The sequence below is a fragment of the Bos javanicus genome, chromosome 4 (assembly GCF_032452875.1).
Source record: "Bos javanicus breed banteng chromosome 4, ARS-OSU_banteng_1.0, whole genome shotgun sequence".
Lineage (NCBI taxonomy): Eukaryota > Metazoa > Chordata > Mammalia > Artiodactyla > Bovidae > Bos > Bos javanicus.
In genome coordinates, this window is record NC_083871.1 from 93,747,539 (window position 1) to 93,775,372 (window position 27,834).

The 27,834-nt window shown below is 39.1% G+C and overlaps 2 protein-coding genes across 4 annotated transcripts in view; both read left to right on the plus strand.

Moving 5' to 3' along the window:
• AHCYL2 (adenosylhomocysteinase like 2) overlaps window positions 1–27,834 on the plus strand; it is a 191,703-nt gene that overhangs the window by 29,004 nt on the left and 134,865 nt on the right. The window contains exon 2 of one of the 3 annotated variants that reach the window (XM_061414679.1): window positions 26,685–26,831. The exons of the other annotated variants lie outside the window; for them this stretch is intronic. The gene's annotated coding sequence lies outside the window, so the exon portion shown is untranslated. The remainder of the gene's footprint in view (window positions 1–26,684; window positions 26,832–27,834) is intronic. 3 annotated transcript variants of the gene reach the window in all.
• Window positions 1,715–19,055, plus strand: LOC133246732 (heterogeneous nuclear ribonucleoproteins A2/B1-like). Its single transcript, XM_061415366.1, has 2 exons — window positions 1,715–1,872; window positions 18,017–19,055. The coding sequence occupies exons 1-2, from the start codon at window positions 1,715–1,717 to the stop codon at window positions 18,903–18,905; spliced, it is 1,047 nt and encodes a 348-aa protein (XP_061271350.1). The 3' UTR covers window positions 18,906–19,055.

Consider the following 27,834-nt stretch of genomic DNA (forward strand, 5'->3'; position numbering starts at 1 on the left):
ACCATCTGCAGTGATTTTGGAGCCCAAGAAAACAAAGTCTGTCACTGTTTCCATTGTTTCCCCCATCTATTTGTCGTGAAGTGATGGGACTGGATGCCACGATCTTAGTTTTCTGAATGTTGAGTTTTAAGCCAGCTTTTTCACTCTCCTTTTTCATTTTCATCAAGAGACTCTTCAGTTCCTCTACACTATCTGCCGTAAGGGTGGTGTCATCTGCGTATCTGAGGTTATTGATATTTTTCCTGGCAACCTTGAGTTGTCATGCTGCTGCTGCTGGTAAGTCGCTTCAGTCATGTCCGACTCTGTGCGACCCCATAGACAGCAGCCCACCAGGCTCCCCCATCCCTGGGATTCTCCAGGCAAGAACACTGGAGTGGGTTGCCATTTCCTTCCCCAATGCATGAAAGTGAAAAGTGAAAGTGAAGTCGCTCAGTCGTGTCCGACTCTTAGCGACCCCATGGACTGCAGCCTACCAGGCTCCTCTGCCCGTGAGATTTTCCAGGCAAGAGTACTGGAGTGGGGTGCCATTGCCTAGTAGCTTATACATTTTATGGTCTTTAGGATCTTTAGAATATCTCAGAAATCACTGAGTCTTTTTCCCTTACCTTGGGGTAGTATGTTTGTGGACTTCCCAGGTGGCACTAGTGGTAAAGAACCTACCCACCCACCAGTGAAGGATGCAAGAGATGCAGGTTCAATCTGGGTTGGGAAGATCCCCTGGTCTCTTCTATTTAGCTTTTTTTTTAAAAAAAAAAAAAAAAAAAAAAACCATTTTTATTGGAGTATAGTTGCTTTACAATATTGTGTTAGTTTTAATTGATCTGCTTTTTGTTCGTTAGTATTTGTCTTGCTATTGGTCAGTTTTTCACAATTTAATGCTAACATATGTGCCATGCTGTTGCTTCAGTCATGTCTGATTCTGTGCGACCCTATGGACTGTAGCCTTCCAGGCTCTTCTGTCCATTGCCTTCTCCAGGCCAGAATACTGCAGAGGGTTGCGATACCCTCCTTCAGGGGATCTTCCCGACCCAGGGATCGAACCCACATCTCCTAAGTCTCCTGCATTGGCAGGTGGGTTCTTTACCACTGCTTCTGCTGCTGCTAAGTCGCTTCAGTCGTGTCCAACTCTGTGCGACCCCGTAGACGGCAGCGCACCAGGCTTCCCCGTCCCTGGGATTCTCCAGGCAAGAACACTGGAGTGGATTGCCATTTCTTTACCACTAGCCCCACTTGGATAGTGCTAGTTTCACCTTCTAACGTATAATAGGTACTTAATAAATGTTTGTGATTGTAGAGCTGAGCCCCAGTCATGAACTATTGATTTATAACATTTCTCCCCTTACAGTTTGTTGCTTGTGTGTCCCTTAAGTGAATTTAACCCCCCACACTGTCATACACGTGAAAGGTTCAGTATTGACTTTTCAGCTCATCTGTGTAATATTCTTGGTTAGATTCTCTGTCAGATGGCACTGATAATTAACCCTTTAGGAAGAGCCCAAGGTTTTTCAGACTCTCTGGCTAGATGATAACAAAAACAGTGTGTAGTATACATGGACGTGATGATACTTAATGATTCTAAAGCAACACTGGTTTTATTCAGGAGCATCATATTAAACCAGTTAAAGACTCCTTTGGCTTAAAACCTACTTTTCAGATCTCACATTTTATCTACTCTTTTTCTGCAAAACTGTTTTTTAAATATGTAGCAGAGATCATGGCGCATATGTATTTCCATTTGAAGAGTGAGGGACTCAGCAGGAGGTCTGTCACTTTAAAGAAAGCAAAGGTGATGGATATTTGGGGATTCACAGTTAGACTCCTGAAGCCCCCTGTAACCCAGTCTTGGGAAGAAAAGGAAGAGCACCCCAGAAGGTTTGGGTCCTTGCCAAGATGTAGCAGAGTATCAAAGAATACTCTCTTTAGAGCACTTATAAATATGGATTAGTTCTTATAATAGCTCTTTGGCAAGCAATTATAGTTTACTAATTGGAAGGCCAAATAAAATAAAATAAATGTTTAATGCCATTAAGCACTCTACTTAGTGCTTGTCCAAGGCTCCAGAGCAGACAGCTATAAATGCAAAAAACAAATGCTGCATTTTGCCAAGATACAATCTCAGTTTCTATTAATATATCTGTAAATATAAATAATTCCAGAGTTATAAGATAATAAATATTCTTGAGAAGAAATTAGAATGTTTCAGAACACAGTTGTTTAGGTTTTTATGTTTCATCAATTTCAGACGGTTAAAAAGTCAGAAAAACAAGAAACAAACTTATAGTTGTATCTTTTCTGCTTAAATATTATGATTTAGTCAAGTCAAATACAATATAAAAAAATGTATTCTATAATACTTCAACCAAATGCTTATTTGACTAAATTATGAGTACTTAGTTAAAGCACTGCAGAATAAAAACTCAAGTTCAGCTTTTTACTTTGTGCTTGAAATATTAGTATAAGCTCCAAATGAAAATGTATTATAGATGGCTAGAATGGATTCAGAGTGGAAATAGAAGGAAGAGAGTCAAAAAGATAGTTTTGGAAGTTACCATAAAGGTCCTTATCATATTGTTAGCTATATGTAGAAGGATTGTAGGGAGGATAAAGATGGCTAATGAGAGAACCTTGGGTACAAAGCACTATTAAATGAACAAGAAATAGTAGTATTGGCAAAATTTATATAGTTTCTTATACCTTTTAATCCAGTTAAATCCATAATTTTACTTGATACTAAAAGTCTGAAATAAACAATGTAACATGCTAATTTCAGGGAAGTTATTTTTTTTTCTAAAAGCTATGATTAAAAACTAGATATTTTACATTGAATTGTTTTGTACTTGATGATATAGTGTTACTATTTTTCAAAGGAGTATCATTTTATTGAAACTAGAGCCCAGGAGTCTCAATTTTCCACCTCAGCCTCTTTGTTGTACTGTACTGCTATAAAACCATCAGTGTTCATTAAGCCCCTGAGTCACTTTTTATTTAACCTGATCAAAACAATGCTATCTGGAAACTTTATTTCAAAGAAGATTAAATTTTATAAATAAATCTAAAGGGGCAAGACTGTAGCTGTCCTTTTATTTTATTCTGAGGCTCATTGATAGGCTGAGGAATGGAGAAGGAAAAGGACTAAGTTTGACTAAAATGGTGAAATTTTGAAATACTTTTCTTGTGGAATATGAGCAAGTGAATTCATCTGAAATGTAGCAGGATTAATTTACTACATTAATCTGAAATTCAAAGTATAGTCGCATTAAATTTTCTGGTAGCCACATTAATAAAAGTAAAAAAAAAAAGTGATTTTTAATAATATATTGTATTTAATCTTATAAATCCATATATTACAATTTCAGCATGTAATCCATATTAAAATTGAGATATTTTACTTTTTCATATTAAGTCTGATATCTGGTATGTATTATGTTTTGACAGCACATTTAAATTTGGACTGGCCACATTTAATGTGTTCATTAGCATCATATGGCTAGTCACTGTCTATTGAACAACACAATTCTTAAGTCATTGAAAGTAAATACATTTTGGGGGGATTCCCTGGCAGTCCAATGGTTAGGAGTCAGTGCTTTTACTGCATGAGGGCTTAGGTTCAGTCCCTGGCTGGGGAACTAAGATCCTGAAGGCAGTGTGATTTGGTCAAACGACAAAAAAAGGAAATACATTTTGAGCTTCATAGACACCACTATCTGTTATCTATATGGACATATTATTTCTTTCTAGCAGTTCTTAGGGACAGGGCAATTCATTTGATAGACTTGTCTTTATGAACTCAAGGAAAGTTGATATGAATAAAAAATAAGGTGAGATCCAGTTAGAAGGAACTTCTAAAGGAGATGGCAGTGCCAAGACTAAATATAATACTCTCATACTGTATAGACACATGCACCTTGTCTAATGAAAGCTGCCTTCTTGATACCCTTCAGTTGCTTTATTTCTCTGATTATTTGCAAGAAATAACTGTTGGATTGTAAGTCAGATGTTAAAATCAGAATGTGAGGGCTTGAAGAATCTTTAGAAGATAATGTAGGTTGTTAGAGTGATAAATTAAAATTTGTAATAGATTAGACATGTAATGGGCTTCCCTGGTGGCTCAGCTGGTAAAGAATCTGCCTGCAATGTGGGAGACCTGGGTTCGATCCCTGGGTTGAGAAGAGGCCCTGGAGAAGGGAAAAGCTACCCACTCCAGTACTCTGGCCTGGAGAATTCCATGGACTGTATAGTCCCTGGGGTTGCAAAGAGTTGGACATGACTGAGTGACTTTCACTTTCACTTTTCATACATGTAATGGTGTAAAATTCAAAAGATATAAAGCACTTGTCCTCTAGCCACTTAACTGGCCTTTTTAGAGGCAGCCAGAATGTTGAGTTTTTAAAGTGTCTTTCAGGAGCTGTTTTCAATATATTTTGCCTTGACAAATGAAGCTATAATGAATATACTTGTATGTATGTGGACAGATATGTGAATGTCTATAGAAAAATTCTTACAAGTGAAATTTCTAATTCAAAGGAATGTATATTTTTTATTTTGTGAATATTGCCAAATACAGTAGAGGTTATACCAGTTAATACTCCCAACTAGTTATGTGTGAATAAATCTTTTTCTTATTGAACCAATTTTCCAGACTGAATCTAAAGAGGAAACAAAATTTATAGGTTAAAAATTTTTTTATTGTGCTCTTCTAATTGAAGAGGCATAGGTAACCTTGTTTTGTCTTGACATGATCATCTTGAGTCCTCAGTTCCAGAGTTTAGATTGAAAACACTGATTGTAATCCAGCTCTCCCCTTATTTTATGTATGAAGAGTTCCAAATAAATGGTGCTGTTTCTCCAAGTACTCCCTAAAAAGGGAAAGAAAATGCACTATAGAATGGTCTAAAATGTAGATAAAGAAATTTCTTGGTGTTCAGTATAATGGGCAGACTTCAATTAATGACTTTTTTAAACTTGTTAAAATAACATTGGCTATTTGATTGTGTTTCGTAAGTTTCATGGTTAGTGGAAGCCTTGGCAGCCCAGGGCATCATTGGAGTAGAATAGGGAACTTGATGGTCAGGGAGAAGCAAGGGAGGAAACCCTTACGTTCATAGTTCTGACGTGGTGACTGCTGATGTGAAAAGCAAAGGGGCAAAGACTAGCTCAAGAGGATGAGGTTTATAGTAGAAAAAGGACCTAGAATGTCTCGCCCAGTGCTTGGTAAACAGTGGCTGCACAGGTACCCTAGTTCCTCGTTGGTAGAAGTGTCCGTTCAGTCGCTTATTCCTATCTGACTCTTTGTGACCCCATGGACCACAGCACTCTAGGCCTTCCTGTCCGTCACCAACTCCCGGAGTTTACTCAAACTCATGTCTATTGAATCGGTGATGCCATCCAGCCATCTCATCCTCGTTCGTCCCCTTCTTCTCCCGCCTTCAGTCTTTCCCAGCATTAAGGTCTTTTCCAATGAGTCAGTTCTTCGCATCAGATGGCTCAGGTATTGCAGTTCCAGCTTCAGCATCAGCATCAGTCCTTTCAATGAATATTCAGGACTGATTTCCTTTAGGATAGACTGGTTGGATCTCCTTGCAGTTCAAAAGCATCAATTCTTCAGCACTCAGCTTTCTTTATAGTCCAACTCTCACATCCATACATGACTACTGGAAAAACCATAGCTTTGACTAGATAGACCTCTGTTGGCAAAGTAATGTCTCTGCTTTGTAATATGTTGTCTACGTTGGTCATAACCTTCCTTCCAAGGAGTCAGCGTCTTTTAATTTCATGGCTGCAATCACCATCTGCAGTGACTTGGGAGCCCCCCAAAAAATAAATTCTGTCACTGTTTCCCCATCTATTTGCCATGAAGTGATGGGACCAGATGCCATGATCTTAGTTTTCTGAATGTTGAGTTTTAAGCCAACTTTTTCACTCTTCCCTTTCACTTTGATCAAGAGACTCTTCATAGTAGTATAGACTTGTCTAACTATTTTGAAAGGCTGTACTTACCCAGATACAGTGTGATCCAACAGTTCTTTTCGTAGCTGTATACCTGAAAGAAATTCTCACAGAGGTCCATAAGTGGTTGGTCATTCATCACTTGTTATTTGTGCTTATGGAAAACAATCTTATTGTCCATACTCTTTGCCCAATGTTGAGTAAATTATGATAGATTTATTCCACAGGGTACTATCTAGCAGTTTGAAGCGGTGAACTAGATATATGCACGGAAACATGATGGACCTTAAATGTATGTGTGCATGCCAAGTCACTTCAGTCATGTCTGACTCTGTGCAGCCCTAAGGACTGCAGCCCACCAAGCTCCTCTGTCCATAGGATTCTCCAGGCAAGAATACTGGAGTGGGTTGCCGTGCCCTCTGCCAGGGGATCTTCCCGACCCAGGGATCGAATCTGCTTCTCTTATGTCTCCTGCATTGGCAGGCCAGTTCTTTACCACTAGCGCCACCTGGGAAGCCCTCTTAAAAGCATCAGTTCAGTTCAGTCACTCAGTCGTGTCCGACTCTTTGCGACCCCATGAATCGCAGCACGCCAGGCCTCCCTGTCTATCACCAACTCCCAGAGTTTACTCAAACTCATGTCCATCGAGTCGGTGATGCCATCCAGCTATCTCATCCTCTGTCGTTCCCTTCTCCTCCTGCCCCCAATCCCTCCCAGCATCAGAGTCTTTTCCAATGAGTCAGCTCTTCGCACGAGGTGGCCAAACTATTGGAGTTTCAGCTTTAGCATCAGTCCTTCAAAAGAACACCCAGGACTGATCTCCTTTAGAATGGACTGGTTGGATCTCCTTGCAGTCCAAGGGACTCTCAAGAGTCTTCTCCAACACCACAGTTCAAAAGCATTAATTCTTCGGCGCTCAGCTTTCTTCACAGTCCAACTCTCACATCGATACTTGACCACTGGAAAAACCATAGCCTTGACTAGACAGACCTTTGTTGGCAAAATAATGTCTCTGCTTTTGAATATGCTATCTAGGTTGGTCATAACTTTTCTTCCAAGGAGTAAGCGTCTTTTGATTTCATGGCTGCAAGCACCATCTGCAGTGATTTTGGAGCCCCCCAAAATAAAGTCTGACACTGTTTCCCCATCTATTTCCCATGAAGTGATGGGACCAGATGCCATGATCTTAGTTTTCTGAATGTTGAGCTTTAAGCCAGCTTTCACTCTCTTTCACTTTCATCAAGAGGCTTTTTAGTTCCTCTTCACTTTCTGCCATAAGGGTGGTGTCATCTGCATATCTGAGGTTATTGATATTTCTCCCAGCAATCTTGATTCTAGCTTGTGCTTCCTCCAGCCCAGCGTTTCTCATGATGTACTCTGCATATAAGTTAAATAAGCAGGGTGACAATATACAGCCTTGATGTACTCCTTTTCCTATTTGGAACCAGTCTGTTGTTCCATGTCCAGTTCTAACTGTTGCTTCCTGACCTGCATATAGGTTTCTCAAGAGGCAGGTCAGGTGGTCTGGTATTCCCATCTCTTTCAGAATTTTCCACAGTTTATTGTGATCCGCACCATCAAAGGCTTTGGCATAGTCAATAAAGCAGAAATAGATGTTTTTCTGGAACTCTCTTGCTTTTTTGATGATCCAGCGGATGTTGTCAATTTGATCTCTAGTTCCTCTGCCTTTTCTAAAACCAGCTTGAACATCTGGAAGTTCATGGTTCACGTATTGCTGAAGCCTGGCCTGGTGGTAATTAAAAACAGATTGAGATATTTAACAAAAGCATCTATATAAATTTTTAAAAGGTATGTAAGTAAAACACATTACACAGTTTACTAGAAAACATCTAAACACATTAAGTACATTACAGTGTTTGCTTAAGTTGAGAGGATGATGAGAATGGGGATACAAGAATAAACAATAAAAATATAGAAATGTGAAACTTCACTTTTCCTGTGGGTGGTCTTTTTTTTTTTTTTTTTCTTCCAATTTTATTTTATTTTTAAACTTTACATAATTGTATTAGTTTTGCCAAATATCAAAATGAATCCGCCACAGGTATACATGTGTTCCCCATCCCGAACCCTCCTCCCTCCTCCCTCCCCATACCATCCCTCTGGGCCGTCCCAGTGCACCAGCCCCAAGCAACTAGCATCATGCATCGAACCTGGACTGGCAACTCGTTTCCTACATGATATTTTACATGTTTCATTGCCATTCTCCCACATCTTCCCACCCTCTCCCTCTCCCACAGAGTCCATAAGACTGTTCTATACATCAGTGTCTCTTTTGCTGTCTCGTACACCGGGTTATTGTTACCATCTTTCTAAATTCCATATATATGCGTTAGTATACTGTATTTATGTTTTTCCTTCTGGCTTACTTCACTCTGTATAATAGGCTCCAGTTTCATCCACCTCATTAGAACCGATTCAAATGTATTCTTTTTAATGGCTGAGTAATACTCCATTGTGTATATGTACCACAGCTTTCTTATCCATTCATCTGCTGATGGACATCTAGGTTGCTTCCACGTCTTGGCTATTATAAACAGTGCTGCGATGAACATTGGGGTACACGTGTCTCTTTCCCTTCTGGTTTCCTCAGTGTGTATGCCCAGCAGTGGGGTTGCTGGATCATAAGGCAGTTCTATTTCCAGTTTTTTAACTGTGGTCTTTGAAGCCTCTGATGGCTGACTAGGTGGGTATCTACAGACCACTACCTATGTGTCTGTCATTATTGCTATCTTTGAGAGTAATGTTTCTCATTATCATTGGAACATTTTTTTGTTGTTGTTGTTAAATTAACTGTACTTAAAGTGATTATTTGGAGTTCATGGTTCTGAAATCTTGCTCTTTTTTTGTTCTTCACTTCCCCTTTCTTTCCTTTTTCTGTTACTGTATGTTCTGTTTGGTTATTGCTTTAATGCAGAATATACTGACCTCATTGTTTATATCTGGTTTAGGTACTGCTTGTAGAGCCAGTACTATATGTTGTTGTTCTTAGAAGACAGTAGTTAGTAGGACTTCCCTGCTGATTGGTTCAGTGACTAAGACGCCACGCTCCCAGTGGCGGGGGCATGGGTTCAGTCCCTGATCTGGGAACTAGGTTTCACATGCTGCAACTAAAAATAAAATCCCACACACTGCAACTAAAGATCCCACATGCCACAGTGAAGATCGAAGGTCTTACATGCCGCAACTAACACCTGGTGCAGCCAGGTAAATAAATATTTTTTTTAGAAAGATAATAATGATGAGTCATGTGAGAGACTTTTCAATGTCTTTTTAATAATGGTCTTTTTTTGATTAAAGCAAGGGGGAAAGATACTGGTAATATAGGAATCACAGCTTTGATCCATTACTCTTTATGAAATTCATGTTATTTGTTTTGCTTTTCCTTTAAGAATATCTGGTTAGGGCCAATAAAAATATTGACTCCTAGAGAGTTCCCCTAAGGTAGCAGTAAGATCTTGAATAGAAAAAATACAGGAAACAAAGAGCCCTGCCTTTTGGCAATTTTTGTTAGTAGAACTCTCCCTCTGTAGGTCATGAACTTTTGAGTATCCTGAATTTTGAGTTTGCTTCAGTTGAGGTTTCTGATTGTGAACGGCTACCACCCAGGCTGGAGCTCCAGTTTAGCAACTGGAGAAAGGAGCTGTGATGGAATTAAAGTAACCGTAGCAACCATTATAATGTAAATAAGTCTCCTTGGGAAGTAAATTTGAGAGCGTCCTCACTTGTTAGGGCATTCCTTTAGAGATTTTACTACTAGAGCTGACCACCAGTTTGCTATTAAAAACCCGGTGTAACTCCTCCTTGAACACTATCAAGTCCTGTGCCTCTCCAGCTTTCTTTAATAGCTTTTTGACAAGCTAGCCCCCTGCATAGAAAACACAATGAATCTTTCATGTGCTTATCTTCTTCGTACACATGAACACTTCTTTTTCCTCTACTGAAGTTAAAATTTTTCTCACTGTCTTCTGTTACTAACTTTGCTGCAGCTCTGTAATGCCCAAAGGAAGCCACTTAGGTTCCCAGAAAAACAACGTGGTGTGTGCTTAGCAGACCCTGTTGGCCAAGATTTGCTTATGGTAGAACCGGTGGTGCCATGGCTACTCCTTAAGCAACATGAAAGAGATAAATCTTTGGTTTCAAATCTCATTACTTTTTTGTTTTAGCATTAAGCTCTAAGAAATAAAAATTTCTAAATGTTGTATAGTTTTAATGCAGGCTTACTTTGTGGGTTTAGAGACTGGATGGCTGGCTGCTGCTAAGTCACTTCAGTCGTGTCCGACTCTGTGCGACCCCATAGACGGCAGCCCACCAGGCTCAGGCATCCCTGGGGTTCTTCAGGCAAGAGTACTGGAGTGGGATGCCATTGCCTTCTCCGTTGGATGGCTGGAGGAAGTAATAAAAGTGAAGCCAGAGTATTACCAAATTGGAGTTGGGTTAATAAGTGTAATACTATACTTGTTTACTGTGTCCCTAATGAGTCTAGTGGGCTTCCCTTGTGGCTAAGCTGGTAAAGAATTCGCTGCAATGTGGGAGACCTGGGTTGGGACTATCCCGTGGCAAAGGGAAAGGCTACCCACTCCAGTATTCTGGCCTGGAGAATTCTATGGACTGTACAGTCCATGGGGTCGCAAGGACTAGACCGAGCGACTTTCACTTTCTAACGAGTCTAGCAGTTTTAACAAAGAGGTTGTGAGTAAAAAACTTAGAGTTCTAATTCAAGTTTAACCACTGTCATGTGGTTTGGTGCCAAGTAAATAGCTTCTCTCAACCTCAGCTTTATGTTTGTAAAAGAAGAATGAAAAAATGACTTTGTATTGTAGAAATATTTATTAATACAAGAGGAACTGAAATATAAGTAGTGGCAAGACCTGCCTCTTGAGAAACCTGTATACAGCTCAGGAAGCAACAGTTAGAACTAGACATGGAACAACAGACTGGTTCGAAATAGGAAAAGGAGTACGTCAAGGCTGCATATTGTCACCCTGCTTATTTAACTTATATGCAGAGTACATCATGAGAAACGCTGGGCTGGAAGAAGCACAAGCTGGAATCAAGATTGCCAGGAGAAATATCAATAACCTTAGATATGCAGATGACACTAATCTAATGGCAGAAAGTGAAGAGGAACTAAAAAGCCTCTTGATGAAAGTGAAAGAGAGTGAAAGTTGGCTTAAAGCTCAACATTCAGAAAACTAAGATCATGGCATCTGGTCCCATCACTTCATGGCAAATAGATGGGGAAACAGTGGAAACAGTGTCAGATTTTATTTTGAGGGGCTCCAAAATCATTGGAGATGGTGATTGCAGCCATGAAATTAAAAGACGCTTACTCCTTGGAAGAAAAGTTATGATCAACCTAGATAGCATATTCAAAAGCAGAGACGTTATTTTGCCAACAAAGGTCAATCTAGTCAAGGCTATGGTTTTTCCAGTGGTCATGTATGGATGTGAGAGTTGGACTGTGAAGAAAGCTGAACGCCGAAGAACTGATGCTTTTGAGCTGTGGTGTTGGAGAAGACTCTTGAGAGTCCCTTGGACTGCAAGGAGATCCAACCAGTCCATCCTAAAGGAGATCAGTCCTGGGTGTTCTTTCGAAGGACTGATGCTAAAGCTCAAACTCCAATAGTTTGGCCACCTCGTGCGAAGAGTTGACTCATTGGAAAAGACTCTGATGCTGGGAGGGATTGGGGGCAGGAGGAGAAGGGGACAACAGAGGATGAGATAGCTGGATGGCATCACCGACTTGATGGACATGAGTTTGAGTAAGCTCTGGGAGTTGGTGATAGACAGGGAGGCCTGGCGTGCTGCGATTCATGGGGCCGCAAAGAGTCGGACATGACTGAGCGACTGAACGAACTGATGATCAAGAACATCATCTGATAGAAGACAGAAATTCTAACTTTCAGGGTAATATTCCTTACATAGCCTATGTGCTTGCTTCAGTTAAGGCTTTCTACTTTGGTTTTTAAGTTTTTTCCTCCAGCTTTATCCTTTTGTTGAGTTGTCATTGAGATCACATTAGTTACTCCTGTGTAACAAATCTTTGTTGGCTTAGCCATCAACAGCTGAGTTGATTTTTGAACTTCAAATTCTTGAGCATTTATTACATGTCAGGTTAGGGCTTCCCAGGTGGTGCAGTGGTAAAGAATCTGCCTGCCAATGCAGGAGACATGGGTTCGATCCCTAGGTCAGGAAGATCCCATGGAGAAGGAAATGGCAACCCGCTCCAGTGTTCTTGTCTGGAGAATCCCATGGACAGAGAAGCATGGACAGGCCGCAGTCCATGGGGTTGCAAAGAGTTGGGCATGGCTGAGCATGCACTCACACACACATACACATTCGGAACTGTGTACATGGGAAATAAGTACAAAATGTATAAAACATAATTTGTGCCATGCAATATAACAGTCATTCAAAGAACTGGGAAACAGCTCTGATGTTACTTTTACTATCTCAGATCTCATCTCTGTGGATATCATTCCTGATTCTCTCAGGTCTTTCTTTCATTTGGTTTAGTTTCCAGCCCCAGTACTACCATCCTGGTTATCCTCTTCTGAATCTGTTATAAGTGGTAAGTTATCACTTTATTTTTTAATTAATTTCTTTTTATTCAAGGATAATGCTTTACCAAATTCTGTTTTCTGTCAAACCTCAACGTGAATCAGCCACAGGTATACATTTATCCCCTCCTTTTGAACTTCCCTCCCGTCTCCTTCCCCATCCCACCCCTCTAGGTTGATACAGAGCCCCTGTTTGAGTTTCCTGAGCCATACAGCAAATTCCCATTGGCTATCTATTTTACGTACAGTAAGTTTCCATGTTACTCTTTCCATACATCTCACCCTCTCCTCCCTTCTCCCCATGGCCACAAGTCTATTTTCTATGTCTGTTTCTCCATTGCTGCCCTGAAAATAAATTCTTCAGTGCCATTTTTCTAGATTTCGTATATGTGTGTTAGAATATGATATTTATCTTTCTCTGACTTACTTCACTGTATACAATAGGTTCTATGTTCGTCCACCTCATTAGAACTGATTCAAAGGTGTTCCTTTTTAAGTATTCCATTGTGTCTATGTACCACAACTTCTTTATCCTTTCATTTGTTGATGGACATCTAGCTTGCTTCCATGTTCTAGCTGTTGTAAATAGTGCTGCGATGAACAGTGGGATACATGTGTCTTTTTCAATTTTGGTTTCCTCAGGGTATATGCCTAGGATGGGATTGCTGGGTCATATGCTGGTTTTATTCCTAGTTTTTTAAGGAATCTCCATACTGTCTTCCATAGTGGCTATATCAGTTTACGTTCTCACCAACAGTGCAGCAGCATTCCCTTTTCTCCACACCCTCTCCAGCATTTATTATTTGTAGGCTTTTTGATGATGACCATTCTGACCGGTGTGAGGTGATATCTCATTGTGGTTTTGATTTGCATTTCTGTAATTATGAGTGATGTTGAGCATATTTTCATGTGTTTGTTAGCCATCTGTATGTCTTCTTTGGAGAAATGTCTGTTTAGGTCTTTTTTCCACTTTTTGATCAGGTTGTTTGTTTTTCTGGTATTGAATTGTATGAGCTGCTTGTGTATTTTGGAAATTAATCCTTTGTCAGTTGTTTCATTTGCTATTATTTTCTCCCATTCTGAGGGTTGTCTTTTCACCTTGCTTAGTGTTTCCTTTGCTGTGCAAAAGCTTTTAAGTTTAATCAGGTCCTACTTGTTTACTTTTGTTTTTGTTTCCATTGTTCTAGAAGATGAGTCATAGAAGATCTCGCTTTGATTTATGTCATCGAGTGGTCTGCCTATGTTTTCCTCTAAGAGTTTTATAGTTTCTGGGCTTACATTTAGGTTTTTAATCCATTTTGAGTTTATCTTTGTGTATGGTGTTAGGAAATGTCCTAATTTCATTCTTTTACATGTAGCTGTCCACTTTTCCCAGCACCATTTATTGAAGAGGCTGTCTTTGACACATTGTATATTCTTGCTTCCTTTGTCAAAAATAAGGTACCCATATGTGCATGAGTTTATTTCTGGGCTTTTTATCTTGTTCCATTGGTTTATAATTCTGTTTTTGTGCCAGTACCATACTGTCTTGATGACTGTAGCTTTGTAGTATAATCTGAAGTCAGGAAGCTTTATTCCTCCAGCTCCATCCTTCTTTCTCAAGATTGCTTTGGCTATTCCGGGTCTTTTGTGTTTCCATATGAATTGTGAAATTTTTTGTTCTAGTTCTGTGAAAAATGTCATTGGTAATTTGATAGGGATCACACTGAATCTGTAGATTGTGTTTGGTAGTATAGTCATTTTCACAATAGTGATTCTTCCTACCCAGGAACATGGAATATCTCTCCATCTGTTTATGTCATCTTTGATTTCTTTCATTAGTCTCATAATTTTCTGTGTACAGTTCTTTTGTCTCCTTAGGTAAGTTTATTCTTAGATATTTAATTATTTTTGTTGCAATGGTGAATGGGATTGATTCCTTAACTTCTCTTTCTGATTTTTCATTGTTAGTAAGTTACCACTTTTAAGAGGTTATATTCTAATTACAATTCTCAGAAAGTTGCCTGACCTGTAGTGATTTCCTTCTCTGTTCAGTCACTAGTGGTGGTGGTTTAGTCATTAAGTTATGTCTGACTCTTGTGATCTCATGGACTGTGTGTAGCCTGCCAGGCTTCTCTGTCCATGGGATTCTCCAGGCAAGAATACTAGAGTAGGTTGCCATTTCCTTCTCCCATCAGTCACTAGACTGTTATTTTATTAACTGAATTTGTGTAAAGTTTTTAAGCTGACACTACACATCAAAGCTTCATCTTTAGCTTACGGTCAAATAAACTCTCAACTAATTATCAACTGATATTAAAATTGATTCCTTGGGAATTCTCTTGTGATACAGTGGTTAGGGCTCTGCAGGCTCACTGCTAAGGGCCTGAGTTTGATTCCCTGGTCATGGAGCTGAGACTCCACAAGCCACTTGGTGCAGCCAAAAAAATGAAAATACTAGAATATTTTAAATTACTTACGTAACTTGCAATAAATTTTTAAAAATTGATTTCTTACTAGTCGCATACTTTTGTTTAGATAAATGAATTTACATGTATCCTTGATAAATTCCATTTTGCATTTTCAGCCCATTGTTTCGACCTATCTGTTCAGATATTTTTGATTTTCAATTATGACTTTCATGGTATTACCTAACCTTCCCATGTTTTATATCACTAGGAAAATTTATAAGCTACCACTTGAATCTTCAAGGTCGTTGATAAACACTGAAAAAAGTAAGGTCAAATACAGAGCCCTGAGATAACCTGAGAGCCTTTCATCCAGACTGATACTGTTGAAAAAAATTTGTACAATATGAGAATTGGGAATTAAGTTTTATTTGGGTCAAATGAGGCCTGCAGACAGCTTTCAGATAGCTCTGAGAAAGTGCTCCAAGGGATGAGGGGAGGAGCTAGGATATGTAGGAGTTGTGCTACAAAGGGCAGGTAATCTGGAAAGTCACAAGATTACTGGTAAACCAGAAATGTCAAGGTAAGGAATTTAGCGCTTTTCTGTGTATGGGAAAATGCAGAAGTCTGGCCTCACTGGAAACATTTCTTTGATATGCATCTTCCTATCTGGGGACAGTGTCCTATGTTTTCACAACCTAAGTTTGCTCAGGGGTCATGGGGAGTGGCTGCAGTCTGATGGCTGCTAGATGACATGTATTCTTTCCTTCCTGAGTTCCCGCAGGGCTCACTAGCTTGACCATCCTTGGTGGCTGCAATTGCTTGTGACTGTGACATCCTTGTTTTCTGATATGGCAGGAAATTATTCTATTTCTCAGTATCAAGCCACTGATGAATAATCTGAGATGGTTCAGCTTATTCTCAATCCATCACCTAACGAACATAAGAAACTTTACTTTGATCTCAACGAGATGTATTTGACCTACTCTGTGTTATTTCTCTGATCTCTCAATCTAGTAGTTTTTAAATTAGGTTAATATGTTTTTTTTCTTATTGAACCCATTCTGGCTTCTAGAGCTTTCTTTGCTGCTGCTGCTGCTAAGTCGCTTCAGTCGTGTCTGACTCTGTGCGACCCCATAGACGGCAGCCTACCAGGCTCCTCCATCCCTGGGATTCTCCAGGCAAGAACACTGGAGTGGGTTGCCATTTCCTTCTCCAATGCATGAAAGTGAAAAGTGAAAGGGAAGTCGCTCAGTCGGGTCCAGCCCTCACTGACCCCATGGACTGCAGCCTCCCAGGCTCCTCCGTCCATGGGATTTTCCAGGCAAGAGTACTGGAGTGGGGTGCCATTGCCTTCTCCGGAGCTTTCTTTACCTCTTCCCTATTCTGTCATAGGCTGACAGAATATTGCTGGAAATCCTTGTGAAACTTTTTTTTCCCTTTCTAGTTTTATATGGATATAATTGATATATACCATATGTTTAAGGTGTACAGCATAGTGATTTGACTTACATACCTCATGAAATGATTATCACAGTAAGTTAGTGAATATCCAGCACCTCATATGGATACAAAATTAAAGAAATAGAAAAAAATTCTCTTTTGTGAAGAGAACTCTTAGAATTTTTTCTCTTGACAACTTTTATATATAATATTTAGTAATGTTAATTATTTTTATCATGTTGTACATTACATCCCTAGTATTTAGTTATCTTAGTTTGTGCTTTTTGCCTGTCTTCATCAAATTCCCCCTCTTCAGTCCTTGCCTGTGGTAAGTACAAATCTGATCTCTTCTTCTATGAGTTAGTTAATTTGTTAGTTTTGTGTATATGTTTGAAGTATAATTAACCCACAACACTATGTTATTTCTTGGTACACAGCATAATGATTTGCTGTTTTTATACATTTCAAAGTGATCATCATGTCAAGTCTAGTTACTGTCTGTCCTCATCATACAAAGACAAAACATGATTATTGACTATATTCCCCACACAAATACATTTGACTTATTTCTTTTGTTACTGAAAATCTGTCTCTCTCAATCTCCCTCACCTAATTTCTCTCTTTCCCCCATCGCCTGTGCTCTGGCAGCCATCTGTTTGTTCTCTGTATCTGTGACTATTTTCATTTAGTTATTAGTGTTTACTTGTTTTGTTTTTTATATTTCACATAAAAGTGAAATGCAGTATTTGTGTTTCTCTGACTTGTTTCACTTAGTGTAGTTCTTTCTAGATCCATCTTTGTTGTCACAGATGGCAAGATTTCATTCTTTTTTAAGGATAAAAAATATTTCATTGTGTGTGTGTATATATATATATATATATACACATATATACACACACACACACACATGCGTCTCTCTCTCTCTCTCTCTCTCTCTCTCTCTCCTTTTCCATTCATCTGTTGAGACACTTAGGTTGCTCCCATATCTTGGCTATTGTAAATAATGTTGCAATGAACATGGGGGTACATGTATGTTTTTGAAATAGTGTTTTGTTTTCTTTGGATAAATACATAGGCATGCAATCGATAGATCATATGGTAGTTCTGTTTTTAATTTTTTGAGCTATCTCCATACTGTTTTTCATAATGGTTGCACCAGTTTACTTTTCCACAGTACAGAGGGTTCTCTTTTCTCTGCATCCTCACCAGCACGTATTATTTGTCTTCTATGTTGTCCTTCTGACAGGTATGAGATAGTATCTCATTGTGATTTAGATTTGCATTTCCCTCATGATTGGTGATGTTGAAGCATCTTTTCATGTACCTGTTAGCTATCTGTATGTTATCTTTGTAAAAATGTCTTTCACGTCCTCTGCCTGAATTTTAATTTGGTGTTGTTTTTTTTTTTTTTTGCTAATGACTTGTATGAGTTCTTTATGTATTTTGGATATTAATCCCTTATCGGATATATTTTTTTGCACATATCTTCTCTCATTCAATAAGCGGTCTTTTTGTTCTATCGCGAGTTTCCTCTCTGTACAAAAACTTGAGCTACTGGATGCTCTCTTATTATCTTTTTTTCTGTCTCAGGCTTCAATTTTCACTTAACCATATGTATACCATTCTGTTTTACAATCTGGAAGATTATTCTTAATAAAGAAAGTGGAGATCAAGAGGATTTGGTTTTGTGACTTTTTCTTCCATGGCTGAAGTTGATGCTGCCATGGCTGCAAGACCTCATTCAATTGATGGGAGAGTGGTTGAGCCAAAACGTGCTGTTGCAAGAGAGGAATCTGGAAAGCCGGGGGCTCATGTAACTGTGAAGAAGCTGTTTGTTGGTGGAATTAAGGAAGATACTGAGGAACATCATCTTAGAGATTACTTTGAGGAATATGGAAAAATTGATACCATTGAGATTATTACTGACAGGCAGTCTGGAAAGAAAAGAGGCTTTGGGTTTGTTACTTTTGATGACCATGATCCTGTGGATAAGATTGTGTTGCAAAAATACCATACTATCAATGTTCATAATGCAGAAGTAAGAAAGGCTTTGTCTAGACAAGAAATGCAGGAAGTCCGAAGTTCTAGAAGTGGAAGAGGAGGCAACTTTGGTTTTGGAGATTCTCGTGGTGGCGGTGGAAATTTTGGACCAGGACCAGGAAGTAACTTTAGAGGAGGATCTGATGGATATGGAAGTGGCCGTGGATTTGGGGATGGCTATAATGGGTGTGGAGGAGGACCTGGAGGTGGCAATTTTGGAGGTAGCCCTGGTTATGGAGGACGAAGAGGAGGATATGGTGGTGGAGGACCTGGATATGGCAACCAGGGTGGGGGCTACGGAGGTGGTTATGACAACTGTGGAGGAGGAAATTACGGGAGTGGAAATTACAATGATTTTGGAAATTATAACCAACAACCTTCTAACTATGGTCCAATGAAGAGTGGAAATTTTGGTGGTAGCAGGAACATGGGGGGACCATATGGTAGAGGAGACTATGGTCCAGGAGGCAGTGGAGGAAGTGGGGGTTATGGAGGGAGAAGCAGATAGTGAGCTTCTTCCTATTTGCCATGGGCTTCACTGTATAAATAGGAGAGGATGAGAGCCCAGAGGTAACAGAACAGCTTCAGGTTATCGAAATAACAATGTTAAGGAAAATCTTATCTCAGTCATGCATAAATATGCAGTGATATGGCAGAAGACACCAGAGCAGATGCAGAGAGCCATTTTGTGAATGGATTGGATTATTTAATAACATTACCTTACTATGGAGGAAGGATTGTTAAAAAAAAAACTGCCTTTGAGACAGTTTCTTAGCTTTTTAATTGTTGTTTCTTTCTAGTGGTCTTTGTAAGAGTGTAGAAGCATTCCTTCTTTGATAATGTTAAATTTGTAAGTTTCAGGACATGTGAAACCTTTTTTAAGATTTTTCTCAAAGTTTTGAAAGCTATTAGCCAGGATCATGGTGTAATAAGACATAACGTTTTTCCTTTAAAAAAATTTAAGTGCGTGTGTAGAGTTAAGAAGCTATTGTACATTTATGATTTAATAAAATAATTCTAAAGGAAAAAAAAAAAAGAGTGGAAACAAAATGAGAGTAGAATAGGTCAGGTATTTATCTTTTAGCATGGTGAAAGGGCCTGTCTCCTCTTTTTGTCTCCAACTTTGCTGGAAAAAGACTATGTATTAGCACTTTTCGTAAACTTATATTGATCCTGTATTATGTGCCGAACACTGCATTAGATCTGGACTCCAAAGATGAATAAAATGAAGTCTTTTCTTTCAAGGAAGTCACAGTGTAGTTGGAAAGATAAATATAAATTTTTATAGCATAGGAAAGTAAGGACTGCTGGAGGATGTTCAGAATCCTGTGATGGTACTCAGGAAAGAGCAACCAGTTGTGTTTAATGGAGCTGTTGATGTGAGCCTTCACAGAGGAAATTCTGTTTAAGTGGATTCTTAAAGGAAATATAGTTTTGGGTTGATTGGGGTGGGATAAGTTAAAGGCCAACATCATGTGTCAAGAAATCTTAAAATAGGCCATTATGATTAGAATATAGAATATAAAGGGGAGTCTCAGGAAATGAGACTAGAGAGACAAGCAGGACCATATCGGAAAGGGCCTTGATAACTAGGCTGGAATTTTGACTCTGGTAGGCACATGAGTGTCCTTAAAGGGTTTTAAGCACAGTATATCTTCAAAACCAGGTCAGAGTCCTTTCTTGTGATATAGTATATAGTATGCTGCTGCTAAGTCATGTCAGTTATGTCCGACTCTGTGCGACCCCATAAACGGCAGCCCACCGGGCTCCCCTGTCCCTGGGATTCTCCAGGCAAGAACACTGGAGTGGGTTGCCATTTCCTTCTCCAGTGAATGAAAGTGAAAAGTGAAAGTGAAGTTGCTCAGTCGTGTCTGACTCCTCGCGACCCCATGGACTGTAGCCTACCAGGCTCCTCAGTCCATGGGATTTCCCAGGCGAGAGTACTGGAGTGGGTTGCCATTGCCTTCTCCGAGTATATTTAGTATAGTATACTATATAAATCAGTTTAGGCTAGGTTAGGTTGTGGCAACAAATAATTCCCCACTCAGTGGCTTATAATAGCAAGAGATTATTATTTGCTCACATTGCATATCTGTCATGTGGCTCTGTTCCAGAACCAAGGCTAGAGATACAGCTCTTATCTGAGATGTTGCCCTTGTGGTGGAGGAAAATGAGACTTGATAGAACCATGCATTTCTCTGAAAGCTTCTGTTCAGAAGTAGAATGTATCATTTACTCAGTGATAATGAGTGATATATCTAGATAGAGTTACCCTAATAAAAAATATGTCCATTATGTTATCTGGGTGGCTTCACAGGTGTCTCAGTGGGTAAAGAATCCACCCACTATTCAGGAGACGCAGGAAACACCAGTTCGATTCCTGGGTCAGGCAGATCCCTTGGAGAAGGGCATGACAACCCACTCCAGTATTCTTGCCTGGAGAATCCCATGGACAGAGGAGCCTGGTGGTCCATGGGTTGCATAGAGTTGGACATGACTGAAGTGACTGAGCATGCAAACATGCACAGCATGAATATATTATTTATGTTGTGAAGATATGGTAAAATATGGTATGTGCTTAGTTGCTCAGTCATGTCTTGCTCTTTGAGACCCCATGGAATGTAGCCTGCTACACTCCTCTGTCCATGGGGTTCTCCAGACAAGAATACTGGAGTGGGTAGCCATTCCCTTTTCCAGAGGATCTTCCCAACCCAGGTATCGAACCCAAGTTTCCTGCATTGGAGGCGAATTCTTTACTATCTGAGCCTGTGTAATAATATTCAGCCAACAGAAACTGTGAACAAGCTTACTTAATAAGAAAGGGAAATGATCATTAAGTTTTAAGTGGAAAAAAAAATGGGTTATATAGTAACATGAACAGAAAATATCAATTTAATTTAAAATATCAATTTAGAGGGAAGGAAGGAGGGATGGAGAGAGAGAGTGTGTGTGTATGTGTGTGCGCCCTCCAGTTTGGTTCACTTTGGCCTTATTAGATTTGAATGGTAGTAGATAATACATTGGAGAAGGCAATGGCACCCCACTCCAGTACTCTTGCCTGGAAAATCCCATGGACGGAGGAGCCTGGTGGGCTGCAGTTCATGGGGTTGCTGAGGGTCGGACACAACTGAGCGACTTCCCTTTCACTTTTCCCTTTCATGCATTGGAGAAGGAAATGGCAACCCACTCCAGTGTTCTTGCCTTGAGAATCCCAGGGACAGGGGAGCCTGGTGGGATGCTGTCTATGGGGTCGCACAGTCGGACATGACTGAAGCAACTTAGCAGCAGCAGCAGCATGCTATCTTGAGGATCTTGTTTTACATCAGCTTGACCCTAAAGAAATTCAGCTTGACCAGAGTATTTATGATATAACCACGTAGAAAGATCTATATATTAAAAAACTGTAACTTTAGGGACTTCCCAGGCAGTCCAGTGGGTAAGATTCTGTACTTACACTGCATGGGGTTCAGGTTGGGAAGTTCTTCATGCTAAAGGAGGGAAAATGGTATAATTTTGAAGGAGGCATTAGGGAGTTTTGGTAGAATTTATGCTTCTTTAGAGACAACGTTAATGCTGGGCTTCAGTCTTTCATTTGTTTAAATAGAACAAACATAAAAAAGAGCTTGAATATTGCTTCATGTTCTGAGTTTCTCTTTTAGTAGGATGTTCTAGCTTTTGGGATATAAATAGACCCCTCCTTTTTAATAACTTTATTGAAGTAAAATTTTATACTATGAAGTTCATTCACTTAAAGTATACAGCTGAGTGGTTTTGTATATTTACAGAGTTGTGTGACCAATCACCATAGTCTACTTTTAGAACATTTTCTGTATCCCCAAAAGAAACCTCATAGTAGTTATTCCCTACTCCTCCGAGTACACCACCATGCCATCTCCAGGCAACCATTAATCTATTTTCTACGTCTATAGATTTTTCAGTTCTGGACATTTCATATAAGTGAAATACTTACAATGTGTAGTATACTTACAGTATTTGTGTCCCATATTCAGTTCAGTTCAGTCGCTCAGTTGTGTCCGACTCTTTGCGACCCCATGAATCACAGCACACCAGGCCTCCCTGTCCATCACCAACTCCCAGAGTTCACTTAAACTCACGTCCATCGAGTCAGTGATGCCATCCAGCCATCTCATCCTCTGTCGTCCCCTCCTCCTGCCCCCAATCCCTCCCAGCATCAGAGTCTTTTCCAATGAGTCAACTCTTCACACGAGGTGGCCAAAGTACTGGAGTTTCAGCTTTAGCATCATTCCTTCCAAAGAACACCCAGGGCTGATCTCCGTTAGAATGGACTGGTTGGATCTCCTTGCAGTCCAAGGGACTCTCAAGAATCTTCTCCAACACCACAGTTCAAAAGCATCAGTTCTTCAGTGCTCAGCTTTCTTCACAATCCAACTCTCACATCCATACATGACCACTGGAAAAACCATAGCCTTGACTAGACAGACCTTTGTTGGCAAAGTAATGTCTCTGCTTTTTAATATGCTATCTAGGTTGGTCATTAGAGGTCACTTTAAAGTTTATGATATTTATAGCTCTATCTTGTGTGATAAATTGACTTGATTCTTAATTTATATTTGTATTCTGTCATTTAATACAATGCTTTGTACATTGTATATAGCAAATAAATAATTTGTAGATTACATGGATTTTTTAATGGATATTAAAAGATATATTTTGTGGATAATTGTCCTGGTGTCTGAATTTCATTTACTGTTGCTTACTTCCATTTTCTCCCCTGACTACTCACTTTCTAGCTGAATAGTGTTTTTACTCATACTACTGATGAAAAGTGTTTTACTCAGGTCCTCTTTATTCCTGCAGAATAAATTATACAGTACTTGGTAGAAGTCAGTAGTTTACTGAAAAAAAGATGAAGCTCATTAGGAGACTGCTAGGTATATCTTAACAGTTCATTTTTCATTTCCCTTAGACCTTTCCTCAGTGTATAATCTGGATTACCCTGATTAAAGGATTTTGCCTTCCAAATGTAATGTCAGTTGTGTCTAGAACTGCCTTGGTATGCCTGCTTGAATGGTATCCTCTTCCATTAACCACTAGAGCACAAAGAGATTTGGATAGGGTAGTATGTACATACATTCCTTTATTTTTTTATATATTCCTTTAGTTAGAATCTTCTTAGTGCAAATAATATTGGATCTGTGAATGCTCTGTCCTGTTTGTGATAAAAGGCAGATTTTTTTTTCTTTTTTATCTTTTTGAATTTTGCTTCCTGTTGCCTTTGTTTTTGTTTTCCCTGTCATATGTTTTACATTTGACAGAAGACAAAAAGAATAGTAAAGATTCCTAGTCAAGTGTCAGATTGAATTTAATAAATGTTATTTTAAATCCAGTAGCTGAGCTTGTAAAAAAAAAGAAAGAAAGAAAGAAAATCCTCAGTGGGAAAAGTGAAGAGGGCATTTAAAACCAAAGTTGTAGGTACATATGCTAAAGTTATGGCTGCCGTAGGTAAATAAAAGGTTTCAGTTTTAACGGCCATACAGGAAAAAGGGACTTTGCTACTTCCCTCCGTAAAGCTAGTTCCTCAAAAGTTTGCTATATTGTTGAAAAGTTGATATAGAAAAAAAACATCTTCTCCAGTGATATAGATGTCAAGGAAGTTCATCCACACTGTGTGAGCTCTGAGAATTAGTTACCATGAACTTCTGTTGTAACCTTGGTTTAGAGTGTCCCTTTTTCTCTACAGTTTGGGGAACCCAAAGCTGAGAAATTAATGTATAAAGTAGTCCTAAATTAGTGATGGTCCCATATATCAGGATGAAGCAAATATAAAACTTCTCTATAGGAATATCTTCAGTGTAGGCCACACAGGATTCCCACAGCTAAAGGTGTCCTACAGATTTTTTTTTTTTTTTTTGAAAAGTGGAACTTTAAAAAATACAGTTGTTGAAATTTAAAACTCAATGGACAATGTCAGTGGTAGAATGAATAGATTGTATATTCATGCAATGGAATACTGTAAAGCAATGGAAATGAATAAATTGCTGGCATGTATAAGATCATGTTTGAATAATGATAATGCTGAATGAGGGAAGGCAGACAAAGAGTACATACTGTATGATTTTAATCATATACAGCTAAAAACCCTAACGTATATTAGAAGTCATGAATCAGTCTTTGAGGAAGAGGGAGGGGTTAGTGATTAGGGAGGGGGCAAGAGGGAGGTTTCTGGAGTGCCAATAACATTACATTTCTTGACCTTGTGGTTGTTACGTGATTGTCTCACTTGTGATAATTTATTGAGCTTATGATTTATTTATACACTTGTTCAATCTAAAAGAAAGCAGGAATCAAAAATGTAATAAATATCATAGAAAAGATAGGATAAATTAAAAGCACAGTAAAAGGTGGTAGAAATAAGTTCAAATGCATCAGTAATCATACTAAAGTATATGAATTACACTTACCCGTTAAAAGACAGATTGTCTGTTCTATCATGTTTCCAAGATGGTTGACATGTGTCCCATCCTCCCACCTACAGGTCGAGTTTTTTCCTCCATTCATCTTGAATCTGGGCTGGCTTTTGTAATTTGCTTAAGCAATAGAATATGCCAGAAGTGACATCCTGGGACTTTCAGGGCTAGGGCCTGAGAAATTTTGCTGCTTCTATCTAGCCTTTTTGGACATTCTTTTTTTGAGTGTTCTCCCATGGAATATTCATTCTGGGGACCTAGCTGTCGTGCTGTGAGAAGCCCAAGCCAGATGGAGAGGCCCAACTGAGTTCCCAGCCAACTGCCAGCATCAACTACTAGCCATGTGAGTGAGTTAAGGAATCATCTTGGATATTCTAGACCCAGCAGACATCCTATGGAGAAAAACCTGGATGCCAGGCATATGGACCTAGTCTATTCATCATCGTCAGCCGTTAGAGTCACCGTACCTGAGGTCCCAGAGGTCACAGAGCAGACATAAGCCCTTCCTACTGTACCTTGTCTGAATTCCTGACCCTCAGAATTATGAACATAATAAAATGGTTGTAGTTCTATGCCAGTAGACTTTGGGGTAGTTTGTTTATAACAATAGATAATTGAAATAGAATTCAGTACCTAGAAGTGAAGTGCTGTTATAATCTAAAATATGGATTGGCTTTGGGACTTGGCAGTGGGCAGAGGCTGGAGGGACCTTGAGGAGACTATTGGTGAAGTTTTGAAAAACAAAAAAGTATTACTAGAGGCTGGATAAAAAGGAAACTTTGTTATGTGGTGATGGTGGTACAAGGTTTATTAACACTGACACGTGTGGGCACATGAAAGATAGAAAATGTATTTAATATATTCATTTTATCTAAGAAGTTTTCTAGACAGAAGGTTGAAAAGTGTTACCTAACTTCTCATGATAAGGTGAAAATACAGAGATGAATGAGCTAAAAAATGAACTATTCAGTTTTCAAGCAGAATTTAGAGGGAAAATATTTCTAACCCAAGCTCTGTTATATTAGGAAATAAAACTTTTTCTTATCCCTAGTTGCTCCAGATAGCCAATGATTTCTAAGGAAATGGCTTCAGAGCAAAGATTAAATTAAACAATGTGCCAATAAAACATCACCTCAAAGTAAAGATCTCAAGGATGCAACTGTAAATCCCTTTGTTAATAAGACTTCTGAAAGATTTAAAGCAGTGCCTCATAGAACTTTTCAGTTACCAAAAAAAAAAAAAAAGTCTAAAGATCTAAAGGGAATACATCCTAGATTCTCTTTATTAAACAATAGGGCTTCTAAGAATTTTAAGGGTATTTTCTTACAGTAGTCTCACATAAAAATTAAAATAGAGAAAATGAGTATAGCTCTGTCTGTTGAAGTGAAATCCCTATAAGAGTCATAGGAAATCTGCAAGGGTTTTTAATAGACTGTGTGTACTGATTATAGCAACTTCAGCATGAAGTAAAAGGAGCAGAGACAATAAAAAATGAAAATAGGTCTTTGAACTTCCCAGCCATCTGCAGGCAGGAAGCAGGCTAAGAAGGCTACTCCACTGCAGATATTAACCATCTCTTATGTAAAAGGAAGGATGACTCAGGGTGGAGCCAAATTTTGAAGAATCGCTCTCAGGGAATAAGACTGGGCTGTAACCAAGACTGGTGATCTTTGATTAAATTTCACAATTGCTGTGGAAAAAAAATAACTGCTATATATCTCCTGTTCCTTCTTCATATTTTGAATGAGAGTGTCTGTTGTGGTTTTCCTAAGTCAGTCTCACTATTGTGCGATTATATGTTGGGTGTGTGGGAGCAGATAATTTGTCTCTTTATTCAGATCAAGAGGAATAATACTCCAGTAGCTGTACCTGAGGAACTGCATCTGAGGAACCTCAATCACACCTGGACCTGAATTAGATATCAAGATTCTGGACATCAAGCTGATGCCATAATCAGATGAGACTTTTGGAGGTCTTAGGAGAGGGTGAGTGTATTTTGCATGTGGGAGGGATTTGTTGGGGCCAGAGGGTGGTTTGTGGTAACTTTGTCTCCAAAGTGGCTGTCATCAATCTCTTCCCTTCTTGCCATTCAGAGGTGAAGTCTATTTCTCTCCTCCTCTTGAATCTGGGATGGCCTTAGTGGTTTGTGTGACCAATTGAATGGGACTTCCAAGACTAGGTCATAAGAAGGTGAGCAGCTTCTGCCTTTGTATGCCTCTTGGAATACTTGCTCTCAGAACCAGCCACCATGCTATGAGAAGCCCAGGTCAAGTGGAAAGGACAGGTGTAGGCACTGGTTCATAGCCCCAATGAGCTACCAGCAAACAACCAGCATCAACTAACTGTCAGTCGTGTGAGTGTGTGAAGGAATCATATTGGACAGTCCAGTCCTAGCAAACATCACCTGGAGAGAAGAACTGAGGTCTCAGTCAAATAGCTCCTCTTGAGATATCCCAGCCATCTTCATCCATTCAAATCATCCATCCCATCTGAGGTTCCAGGCATTGTGGATCAGAGACACTTTGTCTCTGCTGTGCCCTACTAGAATTTCTGGCCTACAGAATCATAATAAATAATTATCATTTACCATTGTTTGGGAGAAGTTTTCTTTTTCTTTTTTTAATGCAGTAATAGATGATTTAAACATTGTCAGATTAAATAGAAAATAATCCATCTCTATGCAGTTTATAGGAGGCATGCTTAATAAAATATAAGGAATCAGAAAGATTGGAAGTAAAGGTATAGAAAAACATTTTCTAAAAGAAAGCTAATACAGCAGGGTAATAGTAGGCAAAATTAACTTGAAGGTAAAAATTATTATTATAGTTAAAAATCATCATAAAATATTACAAGGAGGCTATTCTAACTCCAAATTAGTATGCATTCAATAGTATGGCCTCAAAATTTATAGAGGTAGAATAGAGATAGAATATTAAATATATAGAAAGAATGAATATAGGAAGAAAATTACAGAAATTATAAGAAAAA

Bases quoted from the DNA above. Each gene is read 5' to 3' on its own strand.
- LOC133246732 (XM_061415366.1), top strand. From the start codon at position 1,715: ATGGCGCATATGTATTTCCATTTGAAGAGTGAGGGACTCAGCAGGAGG. The intron at 1,873-18,016 runs GTTTGGGTCCTT...TTCTTAATAAAG, and splicing joins AAGGAAGAGCACCCCAGAAG to AAAGTGGAGATCAAGAGGAT.